The 20,092-nt window shown below is 44.8% G+C and overlaps 1 protein-coding gene across 8 annotated transcripts in view; it reads left to right on the plus strand.

Annotated features, from left to right (window-relative positions):
* LOC119178803 (proteasome adapter and scaffold protein ECM29) overlaps positions 1 to 20,092 on the plus strand; it is an 881,180-nt gene that overhangs the window by 343,202 nt on the left and 517,886 nt on the right. For all 8 annotated transcript variants that reach the window (XR_012895350.1, XM_075895092.1, XM_075895224.1 and 5 more), the window contains one exon: positions 17,666 to 17,792. Coding sequence is in view for 7 of the 8 variants with exons in the window: in XM_075895092.1 (XP_075751207.1) it covers positions 17,666 to 17,792 (127 nt within the window). In the remaining variant the exon portion in view is untranslated. The remainder of the gene's footprint in view (positions 1 to 17,665; positions 17,793 to 20,092) is intronic.

The raw sequence follows: 20,092 nt of genomic DNA on the forward strand, positions 1-20,092 counted from the left end.
CTGGACGGGTCCCTAAAGGTGTCGCGTAGTCAAAGTGTCCCAGCTGGCATGCTCGGCCTCATGAGCGTTGAACCATACACGCGGGGTGCCATCCAAGTAAAATATTACGTTGGCGAGCATTATGGTAGGGTCCCATCTGAGACAGGCTAACGCGCTCGTACATGTGGAGCCAGTAGTCGACGTCAAGGCCAGGCTGGGCAGAGAACGTATTGGGATCACGGGGGTGGGACACCGCAAGGTACGTAGTAGCTGGTGCTCCAGCTGAAGGTGGTGGCGGGTTGTTATCATTGGAAGCCATGGCAGGAGGCTGGACGGTGCGGCCACTTCGGAGTTTCGTGGTGAGGACGGGGAACGTTCCACCTCTATCAAATATGTTACAGAAGAGAAGAGACTCCATATCGACGAGGCTGTGGATGAAATATATTTCAAACCAGCAGCACCAGTTGACCAGACACTGAGCCGAGACCACTCTTCGTCCTCTTCGTCAGGCACACACGCACATCGTCCCACAAAATGTCAACATGCATGTAGCAACTTTAAAGAATACTCAACAAGATGACAAACAAGGCGATGTCGCTAATACCTGACTCACCACAAGGGCCCCCGGCAGATTCCACTGCGAGAGACTACCATTCACGCAAACTACCCAGTGCGGAAGAATCTCGCTCTATTCTCTTGTGCTGCTACCAAGGGCTGCCGCCAGGGGTCACCGCCGGCGCTACAGATTTAATCATGATTATGATGATCGTGGTGATCAACGCTAGCTAACACAATGCCACCTACCGCTCAATAGTTGTGACCTCGAAACACAATTTCTGCACGAGCCACGTGCGCCACGCAGCGCAAAGAACTTTACAGGGGGTGTCAGCTCCCCCACAGTGTGAACACAAAAAGATACATCAACCAATACAACACTAAGTTCACTGATGTTTTGGCACCCAATATGGGAGCCTTATTCACAATAAAAGCCATAAGAAAGGCCCAGCGTACTTATGTACGCCTAAGTATGTGACGTTGGCAGCGAGAGTACATCGTCAGAAGCGTCCCATCACTCCTGTTCAGTGTGTCTGTATCTGGATTGCAGGTGTAGGGACGATGCAAGCTTCTTTTCTTTGTCCACAACACGTAGGCTTGACCAGTCAATTTCGTGCCTTGTATATTCCAGGTGTTCAGCGAAGGAATGCCTGGCCAGGCATCGTTTTGCGACGTCATATTTGCATTGATGAGCTCTTTTATTCAAATCACCCGTTCCACCGATATACTGGTTTCACAATATATGGCAGTCTATAATAAACAAGACCAGGGGAATCTCTGCTTTGCAACTTGTCCTTCACATTCATTAAAACATTCCTTAGCTTCGATATTTGTAGAAGCACTATTTTCATGCTTGTTGCTTCTGGATATCACACAGTATAGCCGCCTTTCGAATCGTAACATTACTCACGTACGTGAATTTGTGCATGCTTGTTTGGAAACGATTTCGACTGGGTTTGAAGGCCTTCTTGTTAGGCTAGAACTGCAATCAGCAGTGGCTTGCCGGGCTTATCATGCCTTTTATAAATATTATACTATCATCATCATTATTATTATTATTATTATTATTATTATTATTATTATTATTATTATTGGTGAGACAACAGCAAATGTCCTCAGCTACACACTTATTGCTAGTAGCTCGCATTTCAAGTGTAGCATTTGGTTAACTCCAGCTAAACTTTTCATTTCAGTTTCTTAAGATTATTCTATTAAATAGGTTTTTATTTTTTTGCGTCACGTCCATAGAAGAGTATGTAAACGAAGGTAACATATGCCGGCATTCGTGATTCATCTGTGGAATCGAGGAAGCTGTTGCAACTTGACAGATTTCTTCTTGCCACCACATATTTAAACGTCGGCACTTTAAACGCTAGCCCAAGCTTTCATTGCAGGCGTCTGAGGACTTCCGTAGCATTTCAAGCGTCGAAGCACAGAGAAATAAAACAGCAACATGCTCGTTGAAAAAAAAATTTTGCCGTACGGCTTGGTGTTCACAACATTTGTGTTAGTCGTTCTCAAGGCAAGGCAAGGTGCACAGAATGTGCGAGTAGTAGTTATTCTCTTTTTGCTAAAAATTATATTTTATTAGGCAAGGATGTTCTATAGAACCTCTGGAGTGGCAGTCCCGGCTGCCGTTATTGGGAACAAGTGAAGCCGGCGGCGGCCATATTGCCAGAGGAAAGACAGGGTGGAACCGCCATAGACGGCCATCAAAACGGGCGTCAATTTGAAATTCCATGATGAAAAAAAAAAATGAGATGGAACCACTTTTTGGTTACACCAACGAACCAATTCTTCTTCTCATTTATGAAGCAAATTATTTAGTGCATACATTGTCAGCTGCTCACTGTCAGAATAATCTGTTGTCAATGGCTTTTTTGCTAAGTCAAAGCAAAGGCTCACAATTAGGGGTAATACTGGGCGCTTCGTTTCTTGGTTGCTCTGCTAAGCAGCTGCGAGATGTCCGAGTCCCTTTTCTGACAGAAGGCTCCTGTTGGTCAACGCCTTCACAAGTTCCCTGGAGTCATCTAAGCGCTTCGAAAGTGTATGATTTCATTGTTGCAACGTCTTCACCTTCTTCTTAATTTGCTGTATTTTTTTCGGCATTTCTCACTTTTTGCTGATTGAAAGCTCTAGGAGTCGGCATAGCATATTCTTCAATCGGCTCTTCTATGTCCAAAGCAGGCAATAAGGGCTCCCAGGCTTCGGTGGGTCTCTTTTTCTTTTTGGCAGCAAAGAAAAAAAAAAAAAACCAAGAGAGTCTTTTGTTTAATTTGCGGTTGCTTTGGTAACTATTGCGGCACAAAAAGGTTTTAGTACGTATTAGGTGTTTTAAGAAATGTGCCTGCAGATACTCAATATGAAGGGGAACGTAACATTAGCTCGCTTCTTTCATATACGTGCTTGTATGTGTCTGTCGGCAGATCACTAGAAAATATATAAGGAAGTTGAAAAATTAAGGGGTGACACTGGTCTTGAAACTTTTTTTTATTTTGAGTATTTAGTGCTGAAAATTTTATGGGATATCCATTTCTCACAGCTGAAAAGAAATATGCAATTAGTTTTCAGCTGTCTTTTTCAGATTTTAAAATATTGACTGTTCCATAAACTTGCATTCTGCCCACTGTTTAGACAGCTCTCTTATAAAATATTGCTGCAAATTAGATATGGTAGTGTTCTGTAAAGAACAGAGAGTGCAAGGAAACCGTAACTTTATTTTTAGCTTCATTGGTTCAAGAGTTATGGCCTTAACAAATAGACTCTTCAGAAATCTGAAACTGTTGCTTGATTATATCCCTAAATTAATCACTGTTCTTAATGAAGTTATCATAATGTATTGGTCTTGTTGCACTTATGAATGTATATGCTTTCGAAGGCTGCAAGAATTATCAAAATCCAACCACTAGATCAAAAGATAGTGTGGGCATTGGCCTCGTACGTGATGAAAAATGGTGTTTTGAGAAAACGAGAAAAGAAGTTTAGGGACATGGTGAGCATGTATATTCAACAGGGAATAGTGTGAATCAGTGCAGCAATGATGCTAGAAGTCTATAGGAGTGTAGTCATCATTCCTCGAGCGCTTTCTTTTCATTGCACGCCAGATGTTTCCAGGGTTTCCATAGTTCGGATTGGCATGCAGCGTTTTGAAGGTACTTGAGCAGTCGTCAGTAATGTGCGCGGCAGCCTTCTACAAAAAAGGAAACATTCCCACTTTCATGTAATCTTTATGTCTTTGCATCTCTGTGAAAATTCAGAGCGAAAAAAAAAAATGCAATTCAATGCAGTTTGTCCGTTTGTTGTGTCGCACGAACCGCGAGCACATTGATCTCAAACGGGCCGCGTTTCGCACACACCCCCCCCCCCCCCCCCTTCTCGGCGAGCTCTGTACAAATTTCAGTTCCCCGCACTCATCACATGTCAGCACAAGTTTCGTGGCGATGCCATATTCCAGATCTTTCTCGGAAATGCTGCCAGGCCCGCCACACACACCTCACTTCATACGCTGAAGCAGCTTACGACGGTGAACGGCGTTCCAGTTGTCGCGGTCGCTTTCGAGTCTCAAAAAACAGACTGCTCGCATCGTGAGGCTGACGTCCACGAACGGTCCCTTTGAATGTCACTCGCATGACACGCAAGGGCCAGTTTTTCAGCGTTGTAAACCAGGGGAGTGCTGATACGCAGATCTCGCGTGTGATCGTTGGCCTCGGGCTATAGCGTCCGGGATCGCGGAAGCTGCGTTCGTGATAGCGTTGGCACAGCCAGCTTTTCCGTGTTCTTGGCGGCAAATGGTTTCACTGATAAGATGCTGCATGCTCTCAGACGTCGTTTTCACTTCTTTTTGAACGCATGAGCAGTATAGAACTTTTGATGACCGCCTGCCATCGCACCGATCGCACAGCCGTCGCTTAGGCCTCGTCACAAAATGGCGGATTGCACACCACTTACTAGCAGACGAATCCCTTGACATCCAATAGGGAACCAGAAACTGTCCCACGTGATAAAAATGCACCAATGATGTGCGAGTATTTGGTTTTTCTCTATTCGCGATAGCTGCGTTGTAGCTAGACGAAAAGCATTCTTCCACTAGGAACAAACAGAAGAAAACGGCTTTCAAATGAGACCAAAATGACTGTGCTACTTGGCGTGGTTCTCGGGCACCGTGTCGTCGAATATGATCGTTATTGAAGTGGTTTCATGAGAAAAAATGGTGACGAAACTGACTTTGAGATCGAATTATTCAACAAATACGTATTACATGGCAATAGCATTTTAGGAACACCTTCAAGCCCTCTATATTATTTTTTTTAAATACTTCAGAAAATTGGTTTTTCGGAAATTTTTTGCCCTTTAAGACTCGTGTCTTTCTTTAAAGCTAAAGTTAGTGAAGAGAGGTAATTAAGTAAACTGCGAGTCACCAGTAATTTTGCCAGAGTTATCAAACTCTCACTAATTTACAGGCAACATCGAAACCGAAGCAAGGATGCCGCGTGCGACCGACAAACTCCAGGAGACGTACCCCAAATGAACCATTTATAAGTATGAATGTAGTGGCCTCAGTTATGCATAATATTTATCGACTTCCATTGGCGACGTGTGTTGTCATGGAAAGCGCAGCCTTCAGAGCCTAGAAACGAGGTAGCTCGATGTTTGATATAACGCCACTCTCTCATTCTGGCAACCTCATCTATCGGCGTTTTGGTTTTGGTTTCGCCGGCAAGATAAAATGGATTTCAAAAGTGTCTCGTCTTGTTTTCGATGCAGTTGCTTATTTTCGTGACTGCAATTTATTGAAGCTACGTCAAGGAGGTAGAAACTAACAGGTTTTTGCAGATGCACTGGGAAAGCAGGAAAAATCGCAGGTACACTGCCAGGCCGCAGTCTAGTTGTCTGCCCCATTCTGTCAAAGCAGCATTCTTCGAAGTGAATGAAAAAGAGGTGGTCACCGTCCTTAGCATTTCAACTATTTTTTCGAACAGCATGTTCCCAGGCAGAATGCAGCGCACTGTCTTTCAGAAACCTGTAACACAGATAATCACGACATTGAATATTCTCTACGATTGTGCATTCCTCAATAAACATGCACCGAATTTTGTATTCACTCGCCGAAAAAATATGCATGCATGCCATCAGTGAAGTCTTGTAAGACAACACCAGAAAACTTGGAATTCAAATGGCATTCAGACGTCCGACTCGTTCCCATGTTTGATAAGCGCAGCCATGGCCCGCAAGTACTTTTTGCTTCGTTCATAAACTTAAAACTCACGGAAAACTTCATCTCAACGAGCATTTAAAGCTTAAAGTTACCTTCTATGCAGCTATATGCATGTGTTACACCTGCACCTTTCATATTGTTTCTAATTTAATAGCATACGCGAAAAAACAGGCGATTGTCAGTGAATGAAGTGAGAATACTTACTTGCGAAGAGTGATCCCAGGCCTCTTCTTGATGTAATTTGTGCAGCCGTAAGCGACGCACAAAGTCATCATAGCCTTGTAAAGTCTTTAACTGCTTTACAAAAGCATATCACAGTCTCCAAAGGCCACTGCGAAGGCGAAGCTACGAAGCGCGCTTGTAGCTCCGCCCTCTTGTGACGCCATATTGCGCCGCCATATTGATAAAGGAAGTCTTTCCTTTATCTATACGGCCGCAACCGGTGTCACTTATGGAGGCGCCACTTTCACTGCAGAAAACATAGTATATAACCTCCTTGTTAGGCAGGGACGCAAATCAATAGTAAATACAGCAATCCAGGTCAAATCATATCCAATCGAATCGACATCCTGCGCCACCTCCACTGATTCGTCGATATGTGGGGTTTAATGCCCCAAAACCACCATATGAATAAGAAAGACGCCGTAGTGGAGGGCTTCGGAAATTTCGACCACCCGGTGTTCTTTAACGTGCACCCAAATCTGAGCACACGGACCTACAAAATTTCCGCCTCCATAAAAAATGGAGCCGCCGCAGCCGGGATTTGATCCCGCGACCTGCGGGTCAGCACGAGTACCTTAGCCACTAGACCACCACGGCGGGGCGCCACCTCCACTTCAGAAGACATAGTATAGAACCTCCTTGTTAGGCAGGGATGCAAATCAATAATAAATACAGCCATCCAGGTCAAACCATATTCAATTCAATCCACATTCTAAATAGCTAAGTCAGTAAAAACAGCATTTCAGGTTGTCCAATATACATTCTGAGTGGTGCTACAGTCATTATAGTGAACTGGAATATACTCCAGTGGCGGAACCAGCCAGACTCCTGCGTCCTCCCTTACACGGATCCTGCAAGATGGCACCACTTCCTCGTTTCCTAGCAGCTTTGACTGCGTTGTTGCACTATAGCAGGTTCCTTCAAACTTTCATTTGTGAATAATTTTATTTACTTGTATGTTTGCTTCCTAGTTCTTTCAGACATCAAACAGCCAACTAGCTCACTGCCTGGCTCAGAGATTTCATTTTGGCCAAATCTACATATTTTTTCACATTTACCGCACCTGCTCAGAACATTTTGAGCATGTGTGGTAAATGTGTTTTTTTTATTATATGATGATTAAAGGCAAATTACATGACCGTAACGTCTGCTTGGAAAGCTCTGTGCGCTGGAAACAAACCCTCGAGTGGTAAAAAAATATCAGGTACACCTGATATTTTTTGCCACACGACGGTTCGTTTCCAGCGCACAGAGCTTTCCAAGCAGACGTTACGGTCATGTAATTTGCCTTTAATCATCATAGAAAACATGGAAAAGTCAAAGAATTTGGAAAAATCAAATTGCTCGACACCGTGGAAGTATAACAACTGGGACACTTGTTAGTTTGCACTCATCTGTTCTCTTGATGGTGTTTCGTGTGTCGTTTGTAAAGAGCGCGTTAAGTGTCGAGTGGTACACGCTAGTTCGCTTTCATTCTGTGTAAGTTGTTTTTGTGTGTCGTTTGTGTGTAAGCAGCACACTGAACATTTCCAACTGCTTGCCGTTTTCAGCATTACATTGCATGTTGTTGCTATCACATTCATTGCTTCGCCCTTGCGGTGAAAATGTGACTTTTTTATCTCTGCTTTAGCTGTGTTCGTCACCCCTGCTCGCGTTCTTTTGCCCGCTTGTAAAACACATGATGCGTGGGGGGATGTTATCTATTGGGTTATTACACAAAACATGACGGCGATGGCCAGTGGCATAGCACATCGGGGACGTGCCACCTCCCCCCCCCCCCCCCTTGATATATTTTTTGCCATGGCCTAAATATAGTTAAATATGTTTACATGTTCCCCCTTGTGATTAAGGTGCACCCCCCCCCCCCCCCACGTAAAAAAGTTTTACCTATGCCCCTGGCGATGGCAAAGACCGGTCAAGAAAGTTCTTGTAATTGCTATCGCAGTAACAATAAAATGGCTCTCGCCTTCTAGTTGTCTTATGCGTAGGCATAAGGTACCTTGTAAGGTTTTTTCTTCTTTAAGCACTGCTTTCTAGAACACTACAGGGGGATTTTGCAGTATAGACAGAATGCCCTAGCCACAGAAAACATCACTGTAAAAGGAAAATGAAGTTTGTTAAATCTTATAGTTTCAGCACAGAGAGATGAGTGCCGTAAGAGGTTGGCTTTATGAGACTAGCCAAATGACGTCATGTCAAGTTCAGCAGTATAATCAGTTGTAAAGCAAAAACCTTTCTATATCCTTGGATTTGTCTAAGGAAAATGCAGTTATCACTGTGTGTGTGTCTATAGAGTTCTAGTATGTCACAGTGTTTGCGTACCGTATGTGCTGATAACTTCATAAGGGTATAGAATGTTATTTCATAAAGTGCCCCGCCGCAGTGGTCGAGTGGCTAAGGTACTTGGCTGCTGACCCGCAGGTCGTGGGATCGAATCCCGGCTGCGGCGGCCGCATTTCCGATGGAGGCGGAAATGTTGTAGGCCCGTGTGCTCAGATTTGAATGCATGTTAAAGAACCCCAGGTGGTATAAATTTCCGGAGCCCTCCACTACGGCATCTTTCATAATCATATGGTGGTTTTGGGACGTTAAACCCCACATATCAATCATTATTTCATAAAGTACATTTTATTCAACCAGTATTCTGTTTATTTACTTCAAAAAAAATCACTGAGCAAGTTTTTTCAGAATGGCCAACATAATGATGCTATTATTTTTGCGTCATCAACTAAAATAGGGAGGTCTTCTAAAATGACTGGCTTCATGAGATTTGAAATGAATGGAAATATTTCTAGCTCTTCACAAGAGACAAGAGCCCCAAAATAATTATTCATGCCCTAATGTAAATTCAACTTGCTTCTCCTCCAGGGTGTGAAGTTAGCTGCTCCAGATTGCTCCGAAACAGAAAATTTTGCTGCTCAAATATGCTCTGAATAGAAACTTTTGCTGCTCAAAGTACTCTGAAATGGAAATTTTGCTGCTTCAGAAACCGCTCCAAATCAAAAGACCTTGGTGTCATCACTGCAAATTTATCTTAATCGATTCGGTGTTTTCTGAAAATGTTACTGGTTGTGGTGTACTTAAAACCCGAAAAGGAAAAAAAAACATGATTATGATCTGTAATACTATAATCTATCACACCAACAATGTGATCACTTGAAACATTCGAGATTATATGACCTATTAATGTATTCTAACATAGATTGCATCTAGTTGATGTGGAAATATGCAAAGTAAAGCCAGTACAGTATAAGCAGTGCATATATTCCAAGCACGATGCCCTATCAAGATCAGTGATATTTATGTTGAAATCGCCACATAACACAGCGTTATTTTCTTTCACTAGGTTGTTGAGAATGCTGTTTAACTGAAAACAAAAGTCTGAACGTGATGATGAAGGTGACCGATAAATGGAAGCTATGATAGTGTTACGGCTATTAACTGGTATGACACTATCGTTAAATTCAAGCCAGGTCGATTCATATAAATTTTGTTGAAGATGATGTCAAAAAGACGTGTGTATGTTGTGGATAAATTTACAAGTATGGCACTGCCACCACTAGGACAGAACTGTCGATTACAGTATTCAAAGTGATAGCCTGGCAATTCATATAAGTTACCATCATTGTCAGATATCCAAATCTCATATCAGCGTATGACAGAAAATGACTGATCAAGCAAGGAGAGCACTGCAACAAGATCATCCTGATGTTCACTAAGAGTGCAAATGTTTTAATGCAGTAGCGATAGCACTGGTGACTTCTCATGTAGCAATTCTGATGTTTGCTGGCATAAGAACGCAGCCATGTTTATCGAAAGTTGGTCAACCAATTCCCTTGCATTCCCGCAACCCTTTTCTTTTTCTTTTTGTCACTCGTTTTCCCAATACTGACTTATTTGGTAGGAAAGCATTCTTTCTGGTGCACACACTCTAGCTTTACTGCAGCGTGAAAGTTTGTTTTTCATCACAAATTAACTTGCCTTTTCTGCTGTTTTCCACTTCATTTAAATTTTTTTCTAATAATTAAGCACTTTTTGTATTTCTGAACAACTTTCTTGCCTGTTTGCTTTGAAAAGTTTTTTTTGAATATTTAGGCCTTGCCCCTCTCCGAAAAAAAAATTTGCCCACGTGCCTACTAGTTGGCAGTTTTGGTCTCCACAGTGCAGGATAAACATTTCAAAGCTTGTGGGGATGCAAGCGCCCATGCTCTCTTTCTCTTTATAGCAGCATGGCAGCCTAGCTGCGGAGACACGTCGGTTTCGCGATAGAGACAATGAAACCTCTTTCAAAGGGCTGTTCACCCCACGGCTGGCGCGCGCTATCTCCCTTTTCCGGCTTGCAAAATAGGTTATCCTTATTAAGATAGGGAAACCGGGAGGTAGGTTAGAACGAACGGGCTCACAGAGAGAAGGTCTGTTGCGCTGGCCACGGCCACAGGGAAGACAATCCCATGATTTTCCTGCGAGCCAAGGCGATCGACGACAACAGGCGTAAAGGTCCTAAAGTCCTAGAGCGGACAATCCCTCTACGTGACTTTTACGCATAATTGCTAACATACGTAACGATAAAGTGTTGTTTTGTTTACCTTGCCTGTTGCCTTATTTGCCCGAACCCGTGTAGCTGTGACTCGAGCTACGGAAGGAGAAGACTAATCATGCACGGTATGACTGTGTTTGGCTGGAACATTAGATAGGCTTTTGCACCAGCCGGGCTGTGGGCAGACCCCCCTCACTCTTTTCAGACCCCTCAGGTTTTTCACCAGGTTGGAGTCCGCAGGGGCGCCTGCACAAGTAGGCGTTTGGTGTGTAGCGACACCACGGACCCGAGCTAACGGGGGTGTCTTGACTCCCTCCCACGCCTAGCCGTGCGTCGCTTTGCCGTGTCCGGGGAAAAGGGGATCCGGGGGTTGAGCCAACGCTGGGTGATTGGACCTTTAAGGCCCCCCGGCAGAGGCAACACACCCCTTTGGCCCCGGCTTCACGTAGACGGCACCTCTGGGCTGACCCACCCAGGGGAAATCGGCAGTCGCCTTTTCCTATCTCTTTCTCCCTACATCTTCGTCTTTATCTCTTACTGTTTATCTGTCCTGTCTTCTACTCTCTTCTGTTTACTTCCAAACTTCCTGGCGGCTAGGGTTAACCCTGTGCAAATAGCCTACCTTGGTCTAGGCGCATTGGGTTATAGTGGCGTTGTACGGCTGGCGTCTGCAGGTTTTAGCATCCGCTAACTTGTAGCGTCCCCTCGTTGGGCTCCGTGGTGGGTGGCCGCCAACGCTGCTGAACAACATACAATTAGCATGCAGAAAGCATTCCCTTTACTCTGTGATCGTGCCTCCTCAAAGCGGGTACGCACCGAAGACATCAATTTTTTCATCCGGCCAAGACAAATGTTTCCTCATTTCCACGTTATACACTGCGAAAAAACTAACAAGCAAGCCAGAACTGTATCCCCCTTCGTAGTTTCTAGATGCTTAACCGAAACTCTCGGTGCCGGGTACAAGGTTACCAAAATGGCCAGTGGAGATCTACTCCTTGAAATACGTGACAAAGACCAATTCGATAAACTGAACACCATCACAACGTTTGGAGACACACCCATCAGTATTACGCCACACAGGTCCATGAACTCATCTCGCGGGGTCGTATCGGACGCAGATTTGCTTGACCTGACCGAAGCTGAACTTCTGGAAGGATGGAAGAGCCAGAACGTGACAAACGTACAGCGTATTAAGATAAGAAGAGATCAAAAAGAAATACCAACCAAACACTTAGTACTGACCTTTGCTTCCAGCGATTTGCCGGAAACCATTCAGACTGGGTATACAAAGACATCTGTGAGGCCATATATTCCCAACCCCCGTCGTTGCTTCCAATGTCAGAGATATGGCCACGGCTCGCAAAGCTGTCGTGGCCGGAAAACTTGTGCTCTGTGTGGAGTCGTGGGCCATGCGTCCGACAACTGCGAAGCACCTGCACACTGTGTGAATTGTGGCGGTAGTCATGCCGCGTACTCACGTTCCTGTTCTTTCTGGAAAAAAGAAAAAGAGATCGTCACTTTAAAAATAAAAGAAAACATTACATTTAAAGAAGCAAGAAAAAGAGTCTCGCCATTTTATGGCCCCACATATGCTGATGCGCCGCGCCAGGGGGCAGTGTCGCACCAGCCCTCGCCACTCCTTCGGCCTGCGCAGAGCAAGCCATTGATTGCCTGTGGCGCCTGCCCCTAAGGCGGCAGTAGTTGAGTCTACTCCGCCTACTATCGAACAGAGACCAGGGACTCCAGGGTCCTCAGGTCTCAAGGCCTCACCTCGCCAGGCGAGGCCCAAGCTTCGAAAAACCAGCTCGCATGAGCGGGCATCCAGTGCCTCCGAGGAGGCAATGGATACGGCGGCACCCCTGGTGCCAAAAGAGCGGCGCGGCTCTCTGGAGCGCGCCAAGAAAACTAAAAAGCTCATAACAGGGCCTGATAATAGCCCTGCTACTTGAGCTCGACCTTTCAGCTTAAACAAGTCACTCCCTTAATGTACACACAGCCCTACTTTACTTCCAATATGGAAACACAAATTATACATTGGAACGTCAGAGGCCTGCTTAAAAACCTCGACGACGTCCAAGAGCTTTTATACAAACACTCACCTCAAGTGCTGTGTGTACAGGAAACACATCTGAAATCCTCCAATACAAATTTTTTACGTGCTTACGTCATATACCGAAAGGACCGAGATGATGCTGTGGCGTCATCCGGTGGCGTAGCCATTATTATTAACCAAGGAGTAGCGTGTACACATTTACCACTCCAGATATCCCTTGAGGCGGTGGCTGTTCGAGCGGTACTTTTAAACAAACTCGTCACCATCTGCTCTTTGTATGTACCTCCCCACCACCGTCTTGAAAGACGTGAATTTCAGTCTTTAATAGATGAACTGCCTGAACCCTATTTGCTTCTTGGGGACCTAAATGCACATAGTGGACTCTGGGGTGATTCTCGCTGTGATGCACGAGGTCGTCTCATTGAACAATTTCTCTTCTCTTCCGGTGCCTGTTTGTTGAATAGGAAAGAGCCAACATACTATAACGTTGCCAACAAAACTTACTCGTCTATCGACCTCAGCATCGTATCACCTTCACTCCTACCCCTACTCAAATGGAAAACCATAAATAATCTATATGGTAGGGACCATTTTCCTGTACTGCTGAGTTCACAAACAACATATGAAGGTCCTCTACACGTTCCCAAATGGCTGATAAACAAAGCAGACTGGGAACAGTTCCATAACACTACACGTTTGAGTTGGACAGACATATGTAGGTTAAACATAGATGAAGCTGTGCAGTATTTCACAGCTTTTCTAACTGACGCAGCAGCCAGGAGCATACTGCAAACATCTGGGATTCCCGGCAAACGACACGTCCCATGGTGGAACACGGAGTGTCGTAATGCGCGAAAGGAACAGAACAGGGCATGGAGATCGCTGCGGAACTCGCCAACAGCGGAAAACCTCGAGAGCTTTAAGAAAATAAAATCTCGAGGCAGGAGAACGCGTCGGCAGGCCAGAAGAGAAAGTTGGCACAAGTTTTTATCAGGAATAAATTCGTATACACAAGAGGCCAAAGTCTGGAACATGGTTCGTAGGGTAGCAGGAAGAAAAGTACACTCACTCCCACTCGTAAACACTCAGGGTGATACCTTGGAAGATCAGGCGAACTTCCTCGGTGCACACTTTGAACGGGTATCCAGCTTGTCCCACTATACTGACACTTTCCGAAAATACAGAACAAGAATAGAAAAGCAGAAACTCGAACACAAATCCATCAGATACGAGGCATATAACCAAGCTTTCTGTCTAGCTGAGCTCCGAACATCTCTAAACTCCTGCAGTACTTCTGCCCCAGGTTTTGACCGTGTGATGTATGAAATGTTAAAAAACCTACCAAACGAAACCCGAAAAACCTTACTTTGTTTGTACAATGCTATTTGGTCTTCTGGCACTATTCCTACCTCCTGGAAAGAGGCTATTGTTATTCCCATTTTGAAAGAAGGCAAGGACCCTTCTTTACCCTCGAGTTATAGGCCTATAGCACTTACAAGCTGCTTGTGCAAAGTCTTCGAAAAAATGATAAACTGCCGACTTGTACATTTTCTTGAAACAAATAATTTGCTCGACCCATTTCAGTGCAGGTTTCGAGAAAGTAGATCCACCACAGACCACCTTGTTCGTATCGAGGCACAGATCAGAGACGCCTTCGTCCATAAACAATATTTTCTCTCTGTGTTCCTCGATATCGAAAAGGCTTATGATACAACATGGCGTTTCGGAATTCTAAGAGACCTGTCCCACCTTGGTGTGCGCGGAAGAATGTTTCATATAATCGAAAGTTACCTGTCAAACCGGACATTCCGTGTCTGTCTGGGCAGTGTGCTCTCCCAAACATTTGTCCAGGAAACAGGCGTGCCACAAGGTGGTGTGCTTAGTTGCACACTTTTTATTATTGAAATGAATTCTTTGCACTTGTCCATTCCCCACAATATGTTCTATTGTACATATGTCGATGACGTTCAGCTTGGCTTTAAGTCATGCAACTTGGCCATGTGTGAGCGGCAGGTACAGCTGGGTTTAAATAAGGCCTCCAAATGGGCAAATGAAAACAGATTTCGACTTAACCCACAAAAAAGCACATGTGTCTTGTTCTCTCGAAAGAGAGGCATGCACTCGGAACCTGACATTCGTCTGAATGGGCTACGTCTGTCCGTCAAAGCCGAGCATAAATTCTTAGGCTTAATCTTTGACAACAAGTTGACCTTCGTACCCCACATAAAGTATTTAAAAACAAAATGTTTGAAAGCCTTGAATGTTATAAAAGTGTTGTCACGTACTACGTGGGGTAGTGACAGGAAATGCCTCATGAACCTGTATAGAAGCCTTATTCGCACCCGCTTAGATTATGGGGCCATTGTTTATCAGTCTGCTACTCAAAGTGCTTTGAAGATGTTGGATCCCGTGCACCATTCGGGCATCCGCCTTTTTACGGGTGCTTTTCGCACCAGCCCCGTAGAAAGCCTTTACGTTGAGTCAAATGAGTGGTCGCTTCATCTGCAAAGAACCTACATGTCCTTTGTATATTTCCTTAAAGTGAAAGCAGACGAGAGGCACCCCTCATACTCTACTATAATGACTTGTCGAGCTCCATTCTTTTTCAAAACAGGCCTTCAATGAGGCAGCCCTTCTCAGTTCGCCTGAAGGGTCTAGCTGAGGACACTGGAGTGTCACTCGAACACAGTTTAATGGCTCCTGTAGCATACCCGCCACCGTGGCAGTGGCAGAATATAGATTGTGATGTGTCTTTCCAAGAGGTTACTAAACATGCGCCTATTGCCCATATTCGAACATACTTCTTGGAACTTCAACACAAATACACACGTCCTGAGTTTTTTACAGATGCCTCTAAGTCTAACTTTTCTGTGTCCTACGCTGCTATTGGCCCTTCCTTTTCGGATGCTGGCCCTCTACATCCAGGCACAAGTATCTTCACAGCGGAAGCTTACGCGATACTTGTGGCAGCTAAACACATCAAACAATCACAAATACAAAAAGCAGTAATTTATACAGACTCCCTCAGTGTGGTAACGGCTCTGCACAGTCTTAAAAAACAAAAAAACCCTGTCCTCGTTTCCCTTTACTTCATTTTATGCACACTCTACACACTCAACCAACATGTTGTAGTGTGCTGGGTGCCAGGGCACCGTGAGATTCAAGGCAACGTGAGGGCGGATCAGCTCGCTGCTTCCGTCCACAAAAGCACTGCCCCTACACCCATATCAATCCCGGCCCTTGATCTTAAGCCGTCTCTCAAACGAAACCTCAGGGTATACTGGCAGAGCAAGTGGGATACACACACACAAAACAAACTACACGTTATTAAGCCACACCTTGGTCATTGGCTTCCCGTATCGAAATCGCGTCATACAGAGGTAATACTAACGAGACTCAAGATGGGACACACATACACGACACACACATATCTTTTGTCTGGTGGCGATCCACCATTGTGTGACAGATGTGGTGAAGCATTGACAGTCCTTCACATGTTAATCCAGTGCAAACACTTAGAAAATCTACGAAAACAACATTTTCCAGTACCCTACCGACAGCATATACCTTTACACCCTGCAATGTTCGTCGGTAGGGAACCGCTTTTTAGTCATAAATCAGTGTTAGTGTTTTTAAAAGAAATTCATAATTTTCATATCATATACCCGGGCATACCGTAGCACGACCTCTCTAGAGAGGTCTTTGCTGCGGTGGCTACACAGGAAAGCACTTGCCTCACGGCCCTTGCACGCAAAGGTACTAACGTGTGAGGTACTTGTGCTAATGCCATACATATCCACCATCTTATTATCACCAACTTTTGTCATCATTCACACCATACACATCTTTCACGGCATGGTCATCATTTTATTACTTGTGTGTTCTTACCCGCCTTATCGCGAGGAATTTTATGGCCCTTATACAGCCGCTTATCACAATCATAGTCCATATTTTTAGTAAGATGAAATGGCGCTCTTTGGCCAAAAAATGGCCCTTGCGCCAAAAAACGCCATATATCATCAACATTCCACCAGGTTGGGGCGTTCATGGATCACCAGCTACCAGCCCAGTGCCAACGAAATGATTGAGCAGTTTCTCCTACAGCTCAAGGCAACCTTCATGTGCCATCCTAACTCAACTTGGCTCGAGGCTCTCTGAGCTGTTGCTTTTTGTCTGTGTACCACTTTCGGACCAGACATCCAGGCCACACCAGTAGAGCTTGTTTAAGGTGAGCCACTTTGCCTACCTGGGTACTTTTCTTCACTTCAGTTCCCGACATGACCAGCACGGACCTTACAGACTTTATCGCCTGGCTCCATTGTACAATAGGTACACTGCACCCATCGCCAGCACCACGTCACACTAAGCCGACTGAGTTTGTGTTTCAGAAATTGGCAACATGCTCACATGCTTTTCTTTCCCACGACGCTGTATGTGCACTTTTCCAGCCACAATATTTTGGACCATATAAAGTCCTCTGTTGTAACAAGACCTTCACCCTGCAAATCAGAGGGAAGGACGTTTGTGGCTCCATTGACCAACTGAAGCCATGGTACATCCTCTCCGAGAAAAATACTACACACTCTAAGGTGCCTTCCTTAATTCAATCATGTCTACGTACAAGGCCTCAGTCGTGTCATACAACACACACTTCGGACACCGGGTACCTTTGACCTTAAGGGGGCCTCTGTGTGTGGGGGAGGGTGCAGTGACGAAACGTTGTGGCGTCGCTTCCGCGCCTGCGTGCCACCTCAATGTGCCTGAACAGGAGCATCAGCGATATGAACACTCTTGCCGAACGGAAGCTACAAAAACTGTGTATATGCCCCTGATCATATCAGTTGTTATGTCTGTCGTGTGGAAGCAATGAAGTTATGCATTCCAAAACTCTCCTGACCATGTGGACGATATCATACATTGTACGTAATTAGTTTCAAGCCTCAGCTTCTTTTGTCTCTTTTTGCCAATTGTATGGATACTACTGAATCAATGCTAAAATGATCAGTTTTTTATTTTAAAAAGCTGTCCTTCAGGCGTAGCATTGCTTAATTATCTGCAAGGCTGCAGAAGTACAATCTGTGTGTGCCTTCCTGGTGGTTCACAGGGTGGTTCGTTGGAGGGGAGGCAGTCGTCCCTCCTGGTGCTCGCGCATGCCCTCTGCCGCCGCCACCAAGCAGGCCTGGGCCTCGAGGGAGTCGCCGAGGCCATCACCCTACTAGCTGACACCTTTTGTAAGTGGCAGTGCTTACAATGTGCAGCCCATGTCATACATTGCTAAATGAATAGCACTTGAGCACTGTTTTGGGAGAGGGGATTCACAGAACACATGTTTTTTAGTCTCACAAATGTAACTCAAGGAAAATGCTCACAGAAGTCTGTGGCGTATAGGCATACATGGCATATTCTGCTCAGTTCAAAGTAATCTTTCAAGTCTTACGAAGGAATGCAATTTTGCCTAGAGTCAAATTCAACCATGGTATCAAGGCATGCAATGATCGCTTCAAAAAAAAAAAATTTACGAAGCAAGATTTTATTATCTCTTCGTGGGGCCTGGTTAAGCAGCACTTTGCTTCTTTATTTGCTGTACTATTTATTAATTTGTGGTTTATCCCAGGCAGCACCACCTCTATTTTTTCATTGCCCTTGTTCCCTCGTGCTTACGACTGTTTAGTGGTGTAGCACATTATAAGCAAGCCTTGAGTTCATGCGCTAAATAGCATAAACTGCCGCTGCAACAAGGTGATGCTTTTTTTGCTCACAACTGGCAATGCGAATGCCGACTATGAAATTTCTCCAAAATGAACTCTTACAATTGTGTTAATATAAAAAAAAGCACAGCCTCCGAAATTATGCTTCCCAGTTCTGCTGTGCAGGATTTAAGTTAACGCGATAGCTCTCGAGATGCTTCACAGAACTCTGGGGATTTTCTCATAATTCATGCTTCAGAGGATCGTGTAAGCAAGCAGTTTTTCTTTTGCTTGTGTGCTATAGAACACACTAAGAAAGGCTGGACACACATGAATGCAACACACTTGCTGAAGCTACCCAGACAACAGTAACACATTTTCAGTGTGTTTTAAAAATGTTTTCGTGAGAACGTTTGAACATCCAGAGAACATGCTCAACTAGTACAGATGGAGTCCAAGGAAGATCTTATTGTCCAGCCTCGGTAGGTTTTCTGAAGATCCACAAATGGTTCACCAGAGCATTCCTGGCACTATTTCAGGATTTGTAGGGGACTGAAACATAGTCAAATTGAATAGTATTGAAAATTAGGCAAGTTGGTAACGATTCATTGTTCGAGGTTGTAAACAGCGTGAAAAATGAAGACAGAGGAATATGAAGACACAGGACGAGCGCTGACTTTCAACTGAAAACTATTCCTGGCACTATTTCAGGATTTGTAGGGGACTGAAACATAGTCAAATTGAGTAGTATTGAAAATTGGGCAAGTTGGTAACGATTCATTGTTCGAGGTAAACAGCGCAAAAAATGAAGACAGAGGAATATGAAGACACAGGACGAGCGCTGACTTTCAACTGAAAACTATTCCTGGCACTATTTCAGGATTTGTAGGGGACTGAAACGTAGTCAAATTGAGTAGTATTGAAAATTGGGCAAGTTGGTAATGATTCATTGTTCGAGGTAAACAGCGCGAAAAATGAAGACAAAGGAATATGAAGACACAGGACGAGCGCTGACTTTCAACTGAAAACTTTAATGAAGAAACACCGTATTGATACGGGGAAGATTTATTCACCGACAGCGGGTCTTGCTAATGCCTTAAAGAGCGCACAGTCATGCAGGCGAACGAGGAAAACTCGAGGGTCCAACCCACAACAACCACGTTGTCGTCTTCCTCCTTTTAGGTTCCATTTTAGCTGTGCCGAAGCGACAGTTCCATACACTTGTCATCACCCCGGCTGGTAAGGCACTGTCTCGGTGCTTGTTAAATGAGCGAGTCAGCGTTATAGGGCTTGAGACGAAAAACGTGGACTACTTCCATTCTGGGTGCAGCAGCCGATGAGTTTGTGGTAGCAGAAATCTCGTAGGTCACAGTTGTGACCTGACGAAGGACTCAGTAAGGCCCAGGCCCAGCGTGTCGCGATAGTAGTTTCTCGCAGAGGCCAACACATCGAGATTGGAGCCATAGGTGAACAAGAGATCCCGCAGAAAAAACCAACTGCATCCCTATGCCGACGGTCGTAAAGAGACTTTTGTGCTGTCTGCGACGACAATAACCGAGCGCGGGCTATCGCGCGTGCCGTGAGGGTACGGGTGATGGCATCCTGAGCGTACGAAGTGGAGGATGGCTGGTCTAAAGAAAGCAGTGTGTTGAAGGGCAGTAAGGGATGACGTCCGAAGAGTAGATAAAATGGGGAGTAGCCCACTGTTTCATGACGCGACGAGTTAAAGGCGAAAGTAAGGAGCGGCAGAGCTATGTTCCAATCGGTGTAGTCGGTAGATACGTACATAAAACGCATGTTTGTCAATGTGTGGTTTATGCGCTCTGTAAGGCCGTTAGTCTGAG

The sequence above is a fragment of the Rhipicephalus microplus genome, chromosome 1, assembly GCF_043290135.1.
Source record: "Rhipicephalus microplus isolate Deutch F79 chromosome 1, USDA_Rmic, whole genome shotgun sequence".
Classification (NCBI taxonomy): domain Eukaryota; kingdom Metazoa; phylum Arthropoda; class Arachnida; order Ixodida; family Ixodidae; genus Rhipicephalus; species Rhipicephalus microplus.